General features: G+C 37.3%; 1 protein-coding gene and 1 pseudogene across 1 annotated transcript; one reads left to right on the top strand and one right to left on the bottom strand.

Moving 5' to 3' along the window:
• Positions 1-6,057: 6,057 nt before the first annotated feature.
• On the top strand, positions 6,058-8,709 carry LOC149006578 (pentatricopeptide repeat-containing protein At5g66520 pseudogene; annotated as a pseudogene).
• Positions 8,710-10,112: 1,403 nt separating this feature from the next.
• Positions 10,113-17,494, bottom strand: LOC149006577 (uncharacterized). The gene is made up of 11 exons (XM_089164649.1): positions 17,238-17,494; positions 16,483-16,630; positions 15,972-16,043; positions 15,249-15,320; positions 13,087-13,158; positions 12,851-12,994; positions 12,622-12,702; positions 12,450-12,521; positions 12,249-12,320; positions 11,019-11,090; positions 10,113-10,915 (listed from the first exon to the last, which is right to left on the bottom strand). Exons 1-11 carry the CDS (start codon positions 17,320-17,322, stop codon positions 10,825-10,827), a joined length of 981 nt encoding a protein of 326 aa, XP_089020775.1. The 5' UTR covers positions 17,323-17,494; the 3' UTR covers positions 10,113-10,824.
• Positions 17,495-19,427: the final 1,933 nt, after the last annotated feature.

Genomic DNA, 19,427 nt, shown 5'->3' with positions numbered 1-19,427 from the left:
CAAAATTTCAAATTGAGCTGCTTGTTTTAGAATATGGTCACGGCAATAATAAATCTTATAAATTGCGTGAGAGTGTGAAACAAGGAAATAAAGAAGATGTGAAAACACAAATCATTCAAATTAAATCCTTCAAAGTTGATTATAATATATAAAAAAAAGTTGTTACATGTGAAAATTGATAATTTCAAGGCAATTTTTAGGTTCCTTTTCCAATCAAATGAATGAACGACCATTGAAACAAATAAGAAACACTAATTTTGTTTGGGTATGAAGTTCTAGATGGATGATGACAGATTAACAACAAACTTTAGCATGATAATTAGTAAGCATTTGGCAACGGTCTTTTTTGAGAATGGCTTTCTTTGCAATAATTTTTTTTTTTTTATCTTTATCAAAGAACAGTGGTGTGAACACAATTTTGACTGTTTGATAAAATTGATACTAAGAACACTTGAGCCGATGGAGATTTAAAAAACAAAAAAGCAAAAGAACGAAAAAAAATCTTATGAAGACAAGAAGTTAGAAGTTTCATGCGAATAAATTTGGGTTAAATGTCCATTTTTTACGTAATTTGAACGTGTTTTTTATTTTTGAGAATGACCAAACAAGTAAAAGTTGTTTTGCAAAAAGCCTTCCTTGGCAAGAAAATTGAATTAGTTTATTTCCTGAAAAACAAAAGAAATACTCATTTTACCAAATGCTTTTTGGGGTTCTTCGAACAAAAGGATGCAAAAAACTATTCCTAGGCCCATTATTACCAAACGCCCCCTAGTTTATTTTAGGTTTTTCCCTTTTGAGCCTATAATATCCTGACTACCCACTTTCATAGTTTTGTAAAATTGTAAATTACTAACCCTTAACGGTCAAACTTTTGACCGTTAAATTTGTTATCAAATGACTCATATACCTTTTAAGTTGTAAAATGATCAAATTACCTTAATTAAGTTTTTTCCCATTTTGCTTCTCAAGTGGATGAATGACTTGCAAAACAATCGTCATTTTGAGAGTTTGAAAGAGAAAATCTCCGTATTTCCCATTTTCTAGCTTCCCCACTTCTTTTTTCTACTTATTAGCAGCAAATCTACTCAATTACGATGGTTAGGATTCCAACCGAGATTTGCTTTTTATAGGCGTGACACCAATATTGTGAAGATGGAGGTTGTGAGTCTTGTGACTACTCTGGCTCTAAAAGGTTGGTTGAGGCGAGGTTTTGGCCATGTGAATTGCTAATGGAGAGACGGTCAAGAAATCCCCTTACCAAGGAGTTAAACGGCAGAGGCAGAATAGGGAATTGAGAAAAGGATGATGATAAGGAAACACAAATCAAACTGATATTTAGTTGTTCTCAAAACAATTTTCAGAAAAATTACTCGACTGGGGAAAAAATGCTAACAACAAAAATCGAAGAAGACGACCCAAATAGAGAATTTCACTATTCATCAGAATCCTTTCTTGGGTTTTTTTTACTTGTTTTCCACTTTTCCCCCAACTGCTCCAACTTCAATTTCGAACTTCAAAACTATGTTTTCTCCAACTCCATCTCTCATCACTCTTGTCCTTTTTCCATTTAGGTTGATTTATTTTTTCCCCAATCCCAATCCTATTACAGATTCAAGCATTCACTAGTTGAAGAGTACGGTGAACTAGGAATTTTATTCCAATGTTGGACTTAGGCCTAGATTAGTGAAAGTAGTGAAAATCAGTAGATGTGAGGTCGGATTCCCTCTGAGATTCATCTCCTTCAAAATCCTTGTTCTCTGCTATGGGTTTTATGGGCTTCTGAATTTCTAATTTGGGTTGAGAATTTATCATGCAAACCAAACTATCAAGAAATTCTATGGAGTTTAGGGAGTCTGAAAAAAATAGCAAAAACATTTGGATGGAAACGCAGTTCTGGTAATGTTCACTGTGTTGGTTCTGATAATTGGTTAACTTGGGATGTGTTCCCAAAAACAAACCTAAGAAACTATCACCAACATTTGTGGAATCAAACCTGGTGATCACCAGCAAGGGAAAGCGGGTGACTTCTGACAGAGGGCTGGTGGTGGGGTTTCCAGCAGTTGAAGAAGATAGGTCACCCTTGGGAGCAAAATGGGAAGGAAACTTAATTGAGGGAATTTGATATTTTTACAACTTAAAAGGTATATAAATCATTTGACCAACAAATTTAACAGTCAAAGGTTTGACCGTTAAAAATAGGTAATTTGCAATTTTACAAAATCTTTGTTAGAGTCTAATCTATAATTTGTTATTTTCTATTAGACCATGGGTTTGAGTCTAGTTTGAACCATCTTAAACCAACGCTTATACTAACAGTTTAGACTATGTTATTTATACTTGAGTTGGTTCATGTATTTGGGTTAGATTCATTTTGGCTTCAGTGTGCTTTATTCATTTTCTTTTCCCACGAACTTAGGGCTCCAAGATTGCCGCCGTTGTTGCTGCTTCTCTCTGAAAATTCTTCAGTGTACAAGCGAGTTTTCAGGCATGGATTGCGCCATTGTGGTCGCATCTACAAGGGCTTCTGTCGGTTGTACATATCGAATAATTTGTAAGGCCTTTTGTTACCCTTTGATATGGTGGATTGGACTCTATCTTGAGTCTCGGAGATGTAGGCTGAAAAGCTAAACTCCATCATCAATTGTGTGTGTCTCTATCTTGATTTCTTGCATATTATTTGCTTTATCATCACTGGTTACAATAATTGTGAAAGTGGGCACTATGCAATTTAATCTACTTAAGTGGGCAGTCATGAATTATAGGCCCAGCTAAGTGAGCGCCCTACAAAAAAAACTCTTCCTTTTTCCTTTTTCCCCAAAATATCAAACAGTCATGAATTTAGGTTTTTCTTTTGAGTTTCTTGCCCCCCCCCCCCAAAAAAAAAGTGTTTCTCTTTGGAGTTTCTATAAAAAAGAAAAGAAAAAAAAGATTTCTTTTTCAGTGGTCAAAGTATTTTAGTTAGAAATTATTCCTACCCGGCAACCTTGTGGGAAGCAAAATTTTCAAAGAAATATAGGATCTTTCACATCTATTTGAGTTTCAGCGCTTTGTGAGCTGGATTGTGGATGGGAGTGTCCTTGTTCTTGCATTCTTGTGAATGCTGCCCTGCTATGGGATCTTGGGAATAAGTGGTGGCTGCCAATGTCTGGTAGTAGTAGAAAATGCCTACTACTGTTGGAAAAATGTAAGAACATAAAGCAGCTTAAGCAAACCCATGCACGCTTTTTGGTGTTCTTCGTACAAAAGGATGCAAAAAACTATTCCTAGGCCCATTACCAAACGCACCCTAGTTTATTTAGTTTTTCCCTTTTGGACCTACTACTCACTTTCATAGTTTTGTAAAATTGTAAGTTACCGATCCTTAACAGTCAAAGGTTTGACCGTTAAATTTGTTAATCAAATGACTCATATACCCTTTAAGTTGTAAAAAGACCAAATTACCCTCATTTAAGTTTTCCTCCCATTTTGCTCCCCAAGTGAGTGAAGGGAGAAGAAATCCTCTTCTTATATCTCTCCGAAAATCCACCACCGCCCCTCCTTTCCGGAGATAAGGGTTTGAGAGTTTGATGGAGAAAATCCATTTTCTAGCTTCCCCACTTCTTTTTTCTACTTATTAGCTGAAAATCTACTCGATTACGTTGGTTAGGGTTTCAACCGAAACTCCCTTTTCGTAGGCGTGACACCAATATTGTGAAGATGGAGGTTGTGACTACTTTCGGGGTTGGTTGAGGCGGGTTTTGGCACCAATCCTTTCACGTTTATGGTTGGTATCCTTTGTTTTTTAGAGTTGGTGGGCGAGGTTTTCTGTTGTTTTTTTTTTTTTCATTGCTCAACCAATTTTGAACTCAATCTTTGTTTGGAATTGAGAAAGGGATGATGATACACATGTTTTCTCCAACTCCATCTCTCATCACTCTTGTCCTTTTGCCGTTTAGGTTTTACTTTTCTCTCAATCCTAATCCTATCACGATCTTTAGTTGTTCTCTAAAGGACAATTTTTAACTAGGAATTTTACTCCAATGTTGGACTTAGGCCTAGATTAGTGTAAGGAGTGAAAAATTAGTAGATGTGAGGTCGTATTCTCTCTGAGATTCATCTCCTTCAAAATCCTTGTTCTCTGCTATGGGTTTTATGAGTGTAGTTGTGAAAATATGTTTTTGCCAAATTTTATTGTTTATGTTCTTAGCTCCTTGGTTTACTCCTAATCCGGGTCTGGTTCTTGAGACCAAAACAATGGTGAGAGTGGGTTGCCTCTGAGGATGGAAAGCCACCTCCAATGATTAAGTCAGTTCAGGTAGAAAACCAGAGACTCCCCTTGAGGAATAAATGCCCAAGGGAATAAAGGAGAAAATATTTTTCAGGAGTTAATGCAAGAGAGTAATAGCGGGAGTATTCAAGTCTACTTACCAATACTTATATGTAATGCGGTTATATATGCAGCTGGTCCATACCTAAACTGGGGACGGATTCATCGTAGCCCTTTGATGAGGATGACTTAGATGAATGGTGGAGATCGCTTCTTGACAAAGCTTGCACAGCAAGTTGATACGCATGGTTCCCAAGACAACTGGTGATCCCACAGGCAAATCAAAAGATCAGCTTTAAGTTGATCTTGATGTGACACCATTCCTTAGTTGGGGGGACAAAACAGTGGTACGCAGTACTCGAGGCAGCTTATGGGTGAATGAGAAGCTTTTGGGCTATCCATGCGCATTTAATGCTGAATTAAATGCTAGGGTTTGACATCTGGGTGAGGATGCGCCAAATCTTCTGCTAGCATTGTTCCTGCCAAAAAGTCACATGGTGAGAGCTGTGTGCCACTATGATGCATGGTTTTTGACTTCTCAGCTGGCATCTCCTCCGAGAAACGTCATGACTGAGATTCACCAGTTGAACTATCTTAGATCAAGCTTGAGCCCTTGGTTTGGTCCAAATGGTCTAAGCCAGCTCAGGGGTTTGGACCATAATGACCATAACAATGGGCTTCTGAATTTCTAATTTGGGTTGAGAATTTATGATGTGAAGCAAATGATCAAGAAATTCTATGATGGGGTTTATGGAGGTTTTGAAAAAGTAGCTAAAACATTTGGATGGAAACACAGTTCTGGTAATGCTCAATGTATTGGTTTTGATAATTGATTAACCTGGGATGTGTTTCAAAAAAAAAAAAAAACCCTAAGAAACTATCACCAGCACTATGGAATCAAACTATGAGTGATCAACATGCAAATGGGGAAGTGGGTGACCTCGGGGGTGGTGATTGCCAGCAATGGTGGGGTTTCCGGCAAGGTATTTGAAGAAGATAGGTCACCTTAGGGAGCAAAATGGAAGGGAAACTTAAATGGGGGAATTTGGCATTTTTACAACTTAAAGAGCATATGAGTCATCTGACTAACAAAATTAACAAGTCAAAATTCTGATTGTTAAAGATGGGTAACTTGGAATTTTACAAAACCGTTGTTAGAGTCTAATTTATAATTTGTTATTTTCTATTGGACCATGGGTTTGAGTTTAGCTTGAACCATATACTAACGGTTCAAACTATGCTATTTATACTTGAGTTGGTCCAAGTATTTGGGTTAGATTCAATTTGGCTTCAGTGTGCTCTATTCATCTTCTCCCACGAACTTAGGGCTCCAAGATTTGCTGCTGCCACTTCTTTGTGAAGATTCTTCAATGTACAAGCGAGTTTTTAGGCGTGGAATGCACCATTGTGATTACCTCTGCAAGGCTTCCTTCGATTGTACAGTATCGAACAATTTATAAGGCCTTTTGTTACCCTTTGATATACTGGATTGGACTCTATCTTGAGTCCCAAAGATGTAGATTGAAAAGTTGAACTCCATTTTATCAATTGTGTGTCTCTCAATTTCTTGCATATTCTTCGCTTTATCATCACTGGTCACAACAACTGTGAAAGTGGGCGCCGTGTAATTTAGCCAACTTAAGTGAAGAGTCATAAATTATTGACCCACCTAAGTGAGCGCCCTACAAAAGCACCTTTTTTATTTATTTATTTGAGTCATGAATTTTGGTTTTTGTTTTGACTTTGTTGTCAAAAGCATATATAGTTTCTCTTTCGAGTTTATGTAAAAAAGCGAAAAAAACAGTTTTTCTTGAGTAGTAAAAGTATTTTAGTTGGAAAATATCCTAACCCGCCGACCTTCTGGGAAGCAAAATTTTCGGAGAAATATAGGATCTCTCACGTCCGTTTGAGTTTCACCGCTGTGTGGGCTGGGTTGTGGATGGGAGTCCTTGTTCTTTCATCCTTGTGAATGCTGCCCTGTTATGGGATCTTGGGACTAAGTGGTGGCTGCCAATGTCTGGTAGCAGTAGAAAATGTCTACTACTGTTGGACAAATGTAAGAACATAAAGCAGCTCAAGCAAACCCATGCACAGATAATCACAAATGGACTTGGGAATAACAACTTTGCTCTCAGTAGGATTTTGGCCTTCTGCTCTGACCCACATCGTGGGAGCTTAAGCCATGCTTGGAAGCTTTTTGAGCGAATTGAAAACCCCACCCTGTGTATCTGCAACACCATGATCAAAGCATTCCTACACAAGGGAGATCTAATAAAGACGATTGAAATGTACATTAGAATGTTGCAGAATGGGCTATTTCCAGATAATTATACTCTTCCGTACATGTTGAAAGCTTGTGCAAACTTGCAAGATAGTCGTTTAGGAGAGCAAGTCCATGGAAGTAGTGTGAAATTGGGTTTTCTTCTAGATGTTTTTGTTGGGAATACTTTGATTCTCATGTATTCTACCTGTGATGATATCGAATCTGCAAGACTAGTATTTGATGAAATGCGTAGGCAAGATGAGGTGGCATGGACAGTTTTGATTTCTGGGTATGCAAAATTAGGGGATGTTGATACTGCCCGGCTTCTGTTTGATAAAGCACCGGTTAAGGATAGAGGGGTATGGGGGTCTATTATCTCTGGGTATGTGCAGAACAATTGTTTCAAGGAGGGACTACAGATGTTCCGTTTGATGCAATATACAGACTTGGAGCCTGACGAAGCCATTTTTACTAGTGTCCTTTGTGCATGTGCTCATTTGGGAGCTCTGGATATTGGGATATGGATTCACAGATATGTGAATCAAATTGGCATTCCATTGGGTGTTCGTTTGAATACAGCCCTCTTAGATATGTATGCGAAATGTGGAAATTTAAGTTTAGCTAGGAAACTGTTTGATGGAATGCAGCAGAGAGATATCATTTGTTGGAACGCCATGATTTCAGGATTGGCAATGCAGGGAGATGGAGTGACTGTACTCGAATTGTTCTCGGGGATGGAGAAGGCTGGTTTCAAGCCAGATGACATTACCTTCCTTGCTGTTTTAACTGCTTGTAGCCATTCGGGGATGGTAACCGAAGGCCTCCAGATTTTCAATAGTATGAGTAAAGTGTATGGCATTGATCCCAAAAGTGAGCACTTGGGCTGTGTGGTTGATTTTCTTGGCCGAGCTGGGCGGTTGAAAGAGGCAAAGGATATTGTCCTACAAATACCCAGTACTAGCAGTGTTTCTGAGAAAGCAATTGCTTGGAGGGCATTGCTGAATGCATCTTGTCACCACAGAGAAACCCAATTGGCTGAGTTTGCAGCAGAGAAACTTATGTGGTTAGAACGTCATAGTGGGGCTTATGTTCTACTCTCAAATATGTATGCAGCTTCTGGGAAACATGAAGATGCCAAAAGAATAAGGAAGATTATGGAGGAAAATGGGGTGGAGAAGACCCCAGGCAGCAGTTCAATTGAGATTAATGGATTTGTTCACGAGTTTGTTGCAGGTGAGATGACACATCTGTCTATGGAGGAGATACACAAGCTGTTGGAGAAGATGAACAAGCATCTTGAGGTTTGAGACAGACAGACCAATTTTGTCCAAGGAGTCAGGAGGAAACGCAGTGTAAGTTTCTACATGGGGGTTGAATACTTTACTCAAGTTCTCTGTATATCAAATTCCAATACTCATTGTTTGAAGGTATGCACTCATGCTCGTATAACCCATGGCTTTGGCATATCTATTTCTTCAAGGGCAAGTTTAATGTTACCCCGTTTGCTTGTTGAAGACTGCAGATATCAAGTATGAACATATAAATGTATATATGTTATCTTATACCTTTGTCACATACATAGAGTTGACTTCAATCACTCAATAGATACTGCAGCTTATTTGAAAACAATTGAAATTGCACAACATAAGGTTCGAGTAGGACAGCCTTGATTTCAGTTGTAAAATCATAAACTTTTTCTTTGAAATTTATTGAGCAGTGATGGGATCTTTAGTGACTATCTTCAGTCTGGAATCTGGAATTTTTCTCATTTTTCAGAACAAGTTCAATGTTACTGTTAATCATCTAGCAAGCCAGAGAGTTACTTCAGTTGCTGAGTTTTATTAGGCATCATCTCCTTTGTCAATTGCAGCTGACATGGAATGGAGACCTCAACATAGATTTTGGAGGACTCAACTAAGGTTTTTATAGGTTTTTATCCACATTCTATTGCTTACCTGTTACTGGGTATGGGGGTGTTAGGAACAGATTGTACAGAATCTGGCATAGAAGTAGATTTTGAAGGCATGAAAATGAACACAATGGGAAATGCCCACCACCTAGGAAAACAGCAGTTCTTGTAGAAGATACAATGGCCTCATTAGTAAGTAGGAATCCATCTTTCTATTTTTGATTATTTTGTCTTCAAGAGGAAATATATTGGGGAATGCAATTTCCTCATTATGTAATATTGTTGGACTAATTGCATTTGATGCATGTGTCCATCCACCTAATTTTGTTTTATTAGATTAATTAATAACTATTATATTTATGTGTTCTAATTAATTAGATAACATGCAATTGCTCACCTTCAGTGTTATAGTTCACAAATATGGACACGTTTGGGCACTATCTCCTAAGTTTGCCACATTATACATTTCTCCAATAGGGATTAATATGGAATATAAATATAAGCATTTTTTGGTCATAAAGATAGGCATTTAGTTGTGTTGAATCTTGAATGGTGATCCATTGAAAATTTCAAATAGGTTTATCACCAACACATCTGCAAGGGGAATTTGCAGTCGTGACTCTTTTAAGGTAATGGCATGATTCAGACCATTGATTCATAATCTTCTACTGAAAGCTGTCCTATTTAGGAGAAGCATGGCTTGAACAATAGAATTGCACTAAAATCATGTAGAGTACAAAATTCTTTCAGAGACGAGAGAGGTAAAAGGGCTTCTTCTTTTTCAAGCTTGGTTTTCTAGCATTGAAGCTAGCAAAATGAAGATCATGTTCTTTGTTCTTTCCTTTGGAGGATATGCCATTATTGTGTTATTCATCCAACTGCTTTAATTAGTTGTTATGTGTTTATTGAATCTGTCTCTACAATTTTTTATGTAATTAATATGATTACTGTTTTCTACTCTTTTCAACTAGATTAGACATTGGAAGTTGAAACTAGTTTACATTTGTTTAGAGGAAAATCCTTGATGTACTGGTAAGTTGGCTTCACTGTGACCAAGAACCATGTTCAGTTCGGAAACAATGCTTAGTAATGGTGTGAGAATCACTGGTATACAAGTTGGCACATCTAAACCCTAAACCGCCACAACTATCAGCTGAAGGATGAATAGAATCTGTAACCGCCAGATGAGTGACAGCTGGAGTATCTCTAACAAAAAGGAAAGGTAAGCTTCCATAAATTATGATCCCCACATTCTATGGTGGAGGGAGCTTCGTGCATTGAATAGACCTTCACCCCACCCCTCAAAAAAAAAATTTATTTACAAATGAAAATTGGTTTATGTTTGAGTTGTCTTTGTTGGTTGCCTGGTCTTCGAAATCTGCACTTGTAAGCTTGTTTACAGGAATGTAAGCAGGGTTCTGTTAGTATTCAAGTGTTCTTTGCAGATTTCCTCATTTGAATGAAGCATGAAAGGCATGTTCATTGAACCAGCACATGCCTTTCTTGTATGATGGCCATTTCCAAGTATTTGCAATTGCGGATTTTAGCTACTTCTCTTGTCAAATGAAGCCAAAAGATATACCACCTGAGGTTAAGACGTAGCCAGTATGATGGCCATCTCAAGAGTAGTACTAGTTGCAGGGATTTTAGCTGAGTTCTGTTGTCAAATTAAGCCAATAAACATATATCCAGAGTTAAGGAGGAGCTTGGATGATGACCATCTCTAAGTAGCAGTAGTTGCAGGAATTTTAGCAAGTTTTCTTGTAAAATTAAGCCGAAAAATACACCTCCAAGTTAAAACAGTCTTAGCTTAGAGAGAGATTGTGCAGGGCACCATCCTGCCCACTACATCAGGACTTGGTGGTGATCACTGCACGGTTCCTACAGCTTCTGAAGCGTCCAGTATATCATCAAATAATAAAACCCAGATGGACCGCATGGAGTCTGGTATATCCAGAATCCAGATTCATATAACCAAAATTGAGAGAAGCTTAAGATGTAGATCCAAATTCAACCAATTCTGAGCAACAAAAATGGGTCTTGCATGTGCCTCTCAAACATCTGGTTCAAGTACAGAATGGTATATCATATGCTACGTTTATACGTTTATCAAGTTCAAACCGTATTTTGCAGCAACTAAAGATAAAGTTTAATATATTAATCTCAGTGCATGCTATACAATTACAAGCAGCCTAGTTTTGGCTGTACCAAATGAATAAGACTAATCAAAATCAAGTGGGAGCAACAGTGGAACATCATATTTCATTCCACGATTTAGGGGGGCAAAGACCCAACGTAGGCAATATGCATGTTTATAGACAAAGAATAATAAGAGGAACCTATATACTAAAACAAGAATTCTGAATCAGAAACTTCAAGGACCTTGTGGACACCAATTGGTTTTACGCCTGGCCGGAAAGCATTCCCTTCAATATACCTGTATTCAAACATTGTGCATTGAGCAAAGTGAATAAATACAGCCATCCAGTTTCCAAAAAGAAGGGAGCATCACACTTTGAATAGAAGATAAGGAAACTTACATTTCTTTCAAGTAAGGGTGCTTATAAAAGGCATCTGGAATCCTCCCTGAAAATTGGTTGTGATCCAAGTACCTGAAATTCAATGATTGCAAGAAATTCCATCACTGGAATATGTTAAGGCATATTATATGCCTTCTCTCACCCACTACAGAAAATGAAGATAAGAACCAACTGCCATCATCCACATACAACTACAGAACCACTTTCAGATACATTGAAGTGATGGTTACACCAACCATTTCTCACCACGAAAGAATGACAAAAAACCAGTCACACAGCTAGCTCAAATTACCACATAATCTGCTACAACTATGAAGTTGCAGGTGCAATCTAAGCTTCCCCCAAAAATAGCATAAAACATCAACCATTAGAAGTGCCAACAGGAGAGCGAAATGGTCTCCTCTTAGTGATTCATCTGACAGGAGTGACCAGAGATACTGATTTCATAGCCAAATTCAATGTCTAGATGGTGACTATGTAAATTTATCTCAAAGCTGAACTTTGCATTCAGGCTGAAAATTTTCAATTTCCACAAGTGAAAGATTACTCGGGCTGGACAATAAACTACTACTAGTTCCTGTAAAAAATCAAACTTCTGTTTGCATTAAATATGTAGCATTATTAGAGGGCCCTGAATTGAAAATTCATGGATGGAGATTGAAAACCTAAAGAAGGCAGGTATGTGAAAAATCATCAAAAAAAAAAAAAAAAAAAAGAAAACAATATGCAACAGGATGGTAATAGTTGTGGAAACAAATGGCTTGTTCAGACAGAAACAACTATATAGTATTGACTCCATTGTCCCCACCATGCAAACAAGCAAGGAAGCAAGTCTTACTGCAATAAATGTGTCATTCATCAATGGGTTAGGTTAACAACATCCACATTCAATGAGTTCCACCATAAGCTGATCTTATGGGAAGAATTAACCTGATGTGGAATGTAAAGATCCACTATTCAGGCCTAACTCATGGTATGCTTTCTCTGATGCTTAAGAAGAACTGAACAGATGGCAATGTTGGCTCTTTAGTCAGTCAGACTCTAGGATAGGGTTTATTGCATGGTGGTCCCAATCTTGGAAAGGATTTATTACATGGTGGTCCCCACTCCTAACTTTAATAAATGAGACAAGTATGGACTTTGGCAAGGATTTCTTGTTTTCCCATATGACAAAGTTATTGCAAACAACAAGAGAATTGAAGTAAATTGACAAGTAGAGCAAAGACTCACAAGTAAGTCAATCTACGAATATGGGAAAGTTCTGAGGGTATAACTCCAGACATCTTGTTATTTGATAGATACCTACAATCACAACACAGATTATTTGCCACATAATAATGCAAGAAAGCTGCAAAAATGAGGGGGAAAAATAAATAAATATGCCACAATGCTGCCTCACTTAATGGTCATTTTGAATAATATAATGCTTACAAGATTTCCAGATTTGTCAAGTTTGCAAGCTGTGCAGGAATTCCTCCCGTCAAAAAATTATTATTCAGGTACCTAAATTATAAATTGCAGGAAAAAGAAATTAAAAATTTTCATTCCAGTGATGCAAAAAACACTCGAAATATTTGCAACTCAACAAGAATAATCAACGTACAGATTTCGCAGAGCAGGAAAGCTCCCTTCGAGGCGGATGAGTTCCCTTAGGGTACCCACCAAATGGTTGTAACCAGCATCCCTGAGAAAATGGTACAATGCATCAGAAACTTAAATGCTTCACCGGTAGAGAAAATGGTAATGCATATTATAAACAGAACATTCTGCAATAAGACCCCAAAACCTAATCTACTTCAACAAATGAAGGGAAGGGGAAATAGGCTAATTACAAATGTCGAAGATTTTGCAAAGTGCCCAGTTCCGGTGGGATTCGGCCTGTAAAGCGATTCTCATGCAGATAGAGATATCGGAGCTCAGGTAGATTTGCAAGCTCCTTGGGAATTTCACCTTTGAAGTTATTGAAGCTCAGGTAGCTACAAAATTAAGTCAATAGACCACTAAATAAGTAAACTGATCACTTAATAGATATTAAAAACTCATCATAACCAAGGTTAAAATTACTCACAGATGTGTTAGTTGCTTAAGGTCACCAATTTCTGGAGGAATGACATCTTGTAACTTATTCCATCTTAGATTGCTGATGGAATAGATTAAAAGAAATAAAAAAATGTAAGAACAAAATACACAAGAAACAAGAGTAAAACAAATAAACCAGGCTAAAATTCCAATAATTTGGATAATGATAGAGGAAAAGGGAGGGGGGGGGAAATATATATATATATATGCATTATACGTCAAGAAATGACATCACCAACTGCAAAATCAGAATACATGTAACTGTTGGATATAATGTAAGGTCAACTAAATCTAATTAATGATTCTGAGCTTCTAAGCAGGCATTACACGTAACAGCCAATGTGTGGTCCACAGAAATAATAAATGATTGCCATATAGAAGCATAAAGATACCTAAGAATAACCCACTGTCTTCTTTATGAAAACAGTAATGAAACCAGTCGTGGCTATTGATTCCCAAAGCTGGGATCCGGTAATCAGGTGATCTGGATGCTGGTTATCGATTCATTCAAATTCAGGTTTGGGGGGGGGTTTGGTAAGGATGCTTTATCAAAATTAGGGGCAAATCCAACTGTCAGATTTAGAGGAATCAAAGGACTACCAAAAGATAGCTTGAATAGAAATCAGATTATAAGCCTGCTGTGTTAGAACTGTTAGAAGGCATTTGGCAGAAAAATCAGAATTAGTGCCATGGAGTTTTGTGTTGGATTTCTAAAACCTTCTTTTTTATGAATTGTTTCCTGTTTTCCTATTCTGATTTTACTAGTAATGTGTTCCTATAAATAAACCTAGAAGCCATTGGAGGCTTCACAAGTTTCTGTGAAGCTCCACAGCACATCGTGGGTTCTTCTCTAAACCTAGAAGCCATTGGAGGCTTCACAAGTTTCTGTGAGCTCCACAGCACATCGTGGGTTCTTCTCTTCTGTTCTTTTCTTCTCTCTTCCTAATTCTAAGTGCAATTCACAGCAACAAACCAAGAATACAATGTAAAAACCAAAATAGAGAATGGAAGAGACTCAGTAACTGAGAAGTACCATCATAGCAAATGAACCAGAACTAGAACTAGAAATATGTACGATAATGACAGAGGAAAAGGGGGGGGGGGGGGGGAATATATATATATATTGCATTATACGTCAAGAAATGACATCACCAACTGCAAAATCAGAATACATGTAACTGTTGGATATAATGTAAGGTCAACTAAATCTAATTAATGATTCTGAGCTTCTAAGCAGGCATTACACGTAACAGCCAATGTGTGGTCCACAGAAATAATAAATGATTGCCATATAGAAGCATAAAGATACCTAAGAATAACCCACATGTCTTCTTTATGAAAAACAGTAATAGAAACCAGTCGATGGCTATCTGATTACCCAAAAGCTGGGATCCGAGTAATCAGAAGTGATCTGGAATGCTGGTTATAAGATTCAATTCAAATTCAGGTTTGGGGGGGGGGGTTGGTAAGGAATGCTTTTATCAAAATTAGGGGCAAATCCAACTGTCAGATTTAGAGGAATCAAAGGACTACCAAAAGATAGCTTGAATAGAAATCAGATTATAAGCCTGCTGATGTTAGCAACTGTTAGAAAGGCATTTGGCAGAAAAATCAAGAATTAGTGCCATGGAGTTTTAGTGTTGGATTTCTAAAACCTTCTTTTTTTTATGAATTGTTTCCTGTTTTCCTATTCTGATTTTACTAGTAATGTGTTCCTATAAATAAACCTAGAAGCCATTGGAGGCTTCACAAGTTTCTGTGAAGCTCCACAGCACACGGGGGTTCTTCTCTAAACCTAGAAGCCATTGGAGGCTTCACAAGTTTCTGTGAAGCTCCACAGCACATCGTGGGTTCTTCTCTTCTGTTCTTTTCTTCTCTCTTCCTAATTCTAAGTGCAATTCACAGCAACAAACCAAGAATACAATGTAAAAACCAAAATAGAGAATGGAAGAGACTCAGTAACTGAGAAGTACCATCATAGCAAATGAACCAGAACTAGAACTAGAAATATGTACAAAAATAGTGGGGGAAAAAATATAAAAAGGCAGCGATACTGCAGAATAGTACTCAAAGCTTTGCATCAAAGAAAGAACCAATTGATTGAACTGAAGAATATATCATCAATAAGCATAGGGAACAGTGAAGGCATACAGTGTTCTAAGACGTCTGAGCCGTCCAATTTGAGAAGGGATGGGGCCAGTCAACTTGTTATTGTGAAGATCCCTGGAGCAAAAGGTCATAATATTAGCCAACTCTGTTAAGGAAAAGAAACACAACGTGACTGCAAATTGAACTACACTATTTTCATGATTAAACTCCAACTAAATAACATAAAGATCTTTATCATATGGAAGCACAAAAATCTAAGTCAGATTAAGAAATTTTCTTGCAAGCAGAAAATCCCCTTTTATACGAGCAGTGGAAGCTTCTCGGGCCAAGGGGGATATGAAAGCAATTTGCACACAGATACCAAAAAAGAAAGCATATTTATTAATAACGTTTGCGGAAGCACACTTGTGGAAGCGTAACAAAAGGTATATTTTTCCCTCCTTTCCTTCTCCTTTAAATATGTTTGTTCCAGCCCAAACCAAAAATAATAACATATCTTGAAGATCATTCTGGACCAAACTAAAGGCTCTGACCTCCTTAATGACATAAAGGCATGAGTGGATAAACAATCTAACAATTATAGACTCCATGAGCTAAATGAAGAAAAATACCAAATGACATGAGGTGCAAAACTGATCATTTCAAATCATCCCAAGCAAACATGATGCCAAAGGATGTCGAGAAGAAAGTACTGATCACTTAAATAGAAACACAACAGTGTACTATGAAATTTATGAAGAGAAAAATCAGATTTAGCAAGCTTACAGCCTTGTTAGATCCAGTAGATTAGTTACAGCAGTGGGAAAAGGCCCAACAATTGACACAGCATAAACTTCCCTGCAAGGGCAAAATAATCACTGTAAGAAGTAATAAGCATTAGAGAAAAAAAAAACCAAAGTCTGCTCACAACATTATTCTAAGGTTGGACTCTGTAAGCACAAACTATCGCCACATTCTGATTACTGGCTCATAATAAGTGTGAAAAATGTAAAAGTTGAGTTCAGCGTCCCAGAATTGAACTACAGTGAAGGTATATATGTTAAGAAATATCTTTCAATAACTGTGAGGGCCTACTCTGGCATGTTTTAATGTCCAAAACAACTCAGTTTGAAAAAAATAAAGACTCGGAAGCATTATATTATGTACACATAGTTTTCTTAACAACATAATAAAATGATGAGAAAAATGCCATTGACATGCAAACCTTAACCCCAATAGAAAACAATAATAAAAGAATCCTTACAGTCACAACATTGACAAGACAAAGCTGACTTACAGCTCTGTCACGACCCTATAATCTCCTTGATTAGAGCAAGTGACACCAGACCAAGGTGGCAGATCACCATCTCCACAAGGATCATCTCCAACCCATGCATAGACCACCCTCCAGCCAAGGGACGACTTGATTTCATTCAAGGCTTTCACTGCAAGCAGAATTAATTTGTGGCAACATTAGGAAGCACCAGAAAACTCTCACCAAGCCCCTATAGATGAAGTCAAAGCTGCTGCACCACTAATTGGAAAACATGGGAGAATTTCACAAATATGAAATAAAATAACAATTGAAGACCTTGCAACTACGGTTTAAGGTGCAGTTTAATCCATTCGCCTAACTTCAACATGCCATATCAAATCTTGGTAATTAACTTGCAAATTACTATCAAATATATTTAGACATAAAATCTAGAACAACGCTTAGACAAAGAGGGATCTTAATTTGAAATTAGCTCCTGTTCCCACCCGCCTCAAACTTGAAGTGGATAAGTTAACGATGCTAAATCAAGAAGATCCAAGACGATGAACTGAGTATAGCAACTGAAGCTAAGAGCAGAGCGACCCTTCACCATAACTCTAGCTCATATCTCAAATCTAAACAACTCCAAGCTAAACAAAATTTTATTTACAGTAGACAGTGGTGAGCTCAACATCAAAGTCCATATAACAGAAAACCCAGTTCTCAGACTTTTCAGTGGAGATTAAAAGATTGGTGAGATTAGATAGACATAATTGAAGTGGAAGATCCGAACTTACCATCCCTTTTCAGGGTCTTGCAGTGACTAACGCTGAGTAGCTGCAAGAAAAGGCAAATCAACACAAAGACAGATGGATTGGCCATTGGAGCTGAGATCTCAGAACCAGAATTCCTGACGGAGTTCAGATCTTCGATTTACAAATCACTTTTGGATATCTGGAACAACCCTATTTCAGATCTGCGAAACCTTTTGCTCTGTTTTTGTGGAGACTATTGGGGTGTGAAACCATGGACTACGAAGTGTCTCCGAACGTTTTCCGAGACGGCTTTGATGAGAAAAATGTCTGACACGTGGCAAAGATCGAAAAAGTTATCAATTTTTACATTCATACCCCTCGGGTGACTATCGAACGGTGTAGCCTTTCTCTCGATTAGGTATATTTGTGATTCTTTTTGCCCTAATGAATTCTTTCTTTAAATCGCTCTGTTTTACGAGTTGCAGAGACGGTGAACGCTTCTTCAATGGCTTTGAGAGCTGAGAGTCTCGCTTTGTTCCGTTCTCTGTTGCGAGTTGCACGAGAATTCCCCGATTACAACATCAGAGAGTACACGAAGCGGCGAACGATTGACAGTTTCCGTCAGAACTGCAACCTCCGTGATCCCTCGGCGATTTCATCGGTGCTTTCGGATGGCAAATCTCAACTGGAATTAGCCAGAAGGCAGGCGATTGTTTACTCATCATATGCTCCGACGGTTAAAAGCGTCATGGAGTTGGAGAGAAGCGAAATCTTTTCTGGTAATATGTAATCATCGAAACCAATTTTCATAGCTTGTCAATCAGGCAAAATAACTTTAAAGACGATTTTCTCTGTTCACCATGATGAATTCCTGTTCTATAGTATGACACTCTTGTAAACGAATTTTCTTGAGTAGATTCAAAAGAGATTAGTTCCAGGAACTTTTCCCTAGTTACGTTTTATGTTTAAAGAGAAGTTTTAAGTTCCAGGAATTTATCAAGTACTTGAATTCTGGAACTCCATCATCCATGCCAACTTGATTCAAATTCACTATTTTCTGTTACCTGTGTTTGCAATTTTGTTTCTTAAAAGTTAAAACCCAAAGATCATACCTTTGTGGCTTGAATGAAAATATGGTATTTATGATTTTATCTCAATTGAGTTCTCAATTCAAGAGATCGATTCAAATTAATCATCTTCTTGATGATGTGAGATCTCATCTTTCATTAAGATCGTTATCTATCAGGTAAAATCGAAATGATTATGGATTACATCATCGGTTGTTGAAGCAATTGGGAAGTGGTAGAATCCTATGGGAATTTTGCTTAACCTAATCTGGTATTTACCAATACATATACATCTGAGTTGGTTTTACCTAATTCTCCCAAAAATCTCTCACAAAGACAATTCAAATATCATATATAAATTTTAGGGCATATATAACATTCCACAACCCCATGCCATCAAAATAGCATTCCAAAGGTTATGAAATGTCGATTGGACCTTTATATCATTTCCAAAAATGTTTACAGAAAAAGACCAATATTAATAATTTTTCAACCATGCAAACAAAATGTTACAAAAATGCCAATGACCACATATACCAGGCTCTCTCGGCGATATTGGATTCCATGATTTAAGGGTCTGCTTGATTACTTGAGTTTGGGAATTTCATATATCTAGAGATTTCAAATCTATGGAGTCATGGTTTATAAAATATTTCATTTGGTTAACCTGAATATGTGGTTTGCAGAGTTCTATCAAGGTGATTTTGTGAATGCTCAAATGTTTAGTCATTTTTGTAGTAAGGGTCTGGATTTCACTTCGTACGCGTAAATCTACATATTCACATTTTTAATGTAAAAAGGTGAATTTCTAGATTTCATTAATCGAGGGATTCATACAACTAAATGGGCATAAATTTCTCATTTATGAATCCACATATTTGAAATTTCTGGATTCATATAACCAAAGAGTATGGATTCCATGATTTTAATAAAGTAATTCACGACATGATACGATACTATCATTACGTATCTATATTGGATGGTGTAGAAAGCCCATATGATAATATCTCTCTTTTAATTTTAAATAATACATATTGGATTGTACTAAAATATATTTTCCACTATGATACAATACTCAATGTAAGACAATACTTGATATTTGATACAATATTTTAAACCTTGATAAATTTCATGTTAGAGATCTCCAAAAGTTGCATTGAGTAAT

The sequence above is a fragment of the Hakea prostrata genome, chromosome 8 (genome assembly GCF_041222555.1).
Source record: "Hakea prostrata isolate BN-2017 chromosome 8, UWA_Hpros_2, whole genome shotgun sequence".
Taxonomy (NCBI): domain Eukaryota; kingdom Viridiplantae; phylum Streptophyta; class Magnoliopsida; order Proteales; family Proteaceae; genus Hakea; species Hakea prostrata.
This window is presented reverse-complemented; position numbering and strand designations above follow the sequence as displayed.

What these genes read in the sequence shown, in the direction of transcription:
- LOC149006577 (XM_089164649.1), bottom strand. Translation starts at nt 17,322, where the DNA reads ATGGCCAATCCATCTGTCTTTGTGTTGATTTGCCTTTTCTTGCAGCTA. An exon ending in TATAGGGTCGTGACAGAGCT is followed by an intron (nt 16,044 to 16,482) that starts GTAAGTCAGCTT and finishes TTGCCCTTGCAG; the next exon opens with GGAAGTTTATGCTGTGTCAA. An exon ending in CTACTGGATCTAACAAGGCT is followed by an intron (nt 15,321 to 15,971) that starts GTAAGCTTGCTA and finishes CTTTTGCTCCAG; the next exon opens with GGATCTTCACAATAACAAGT.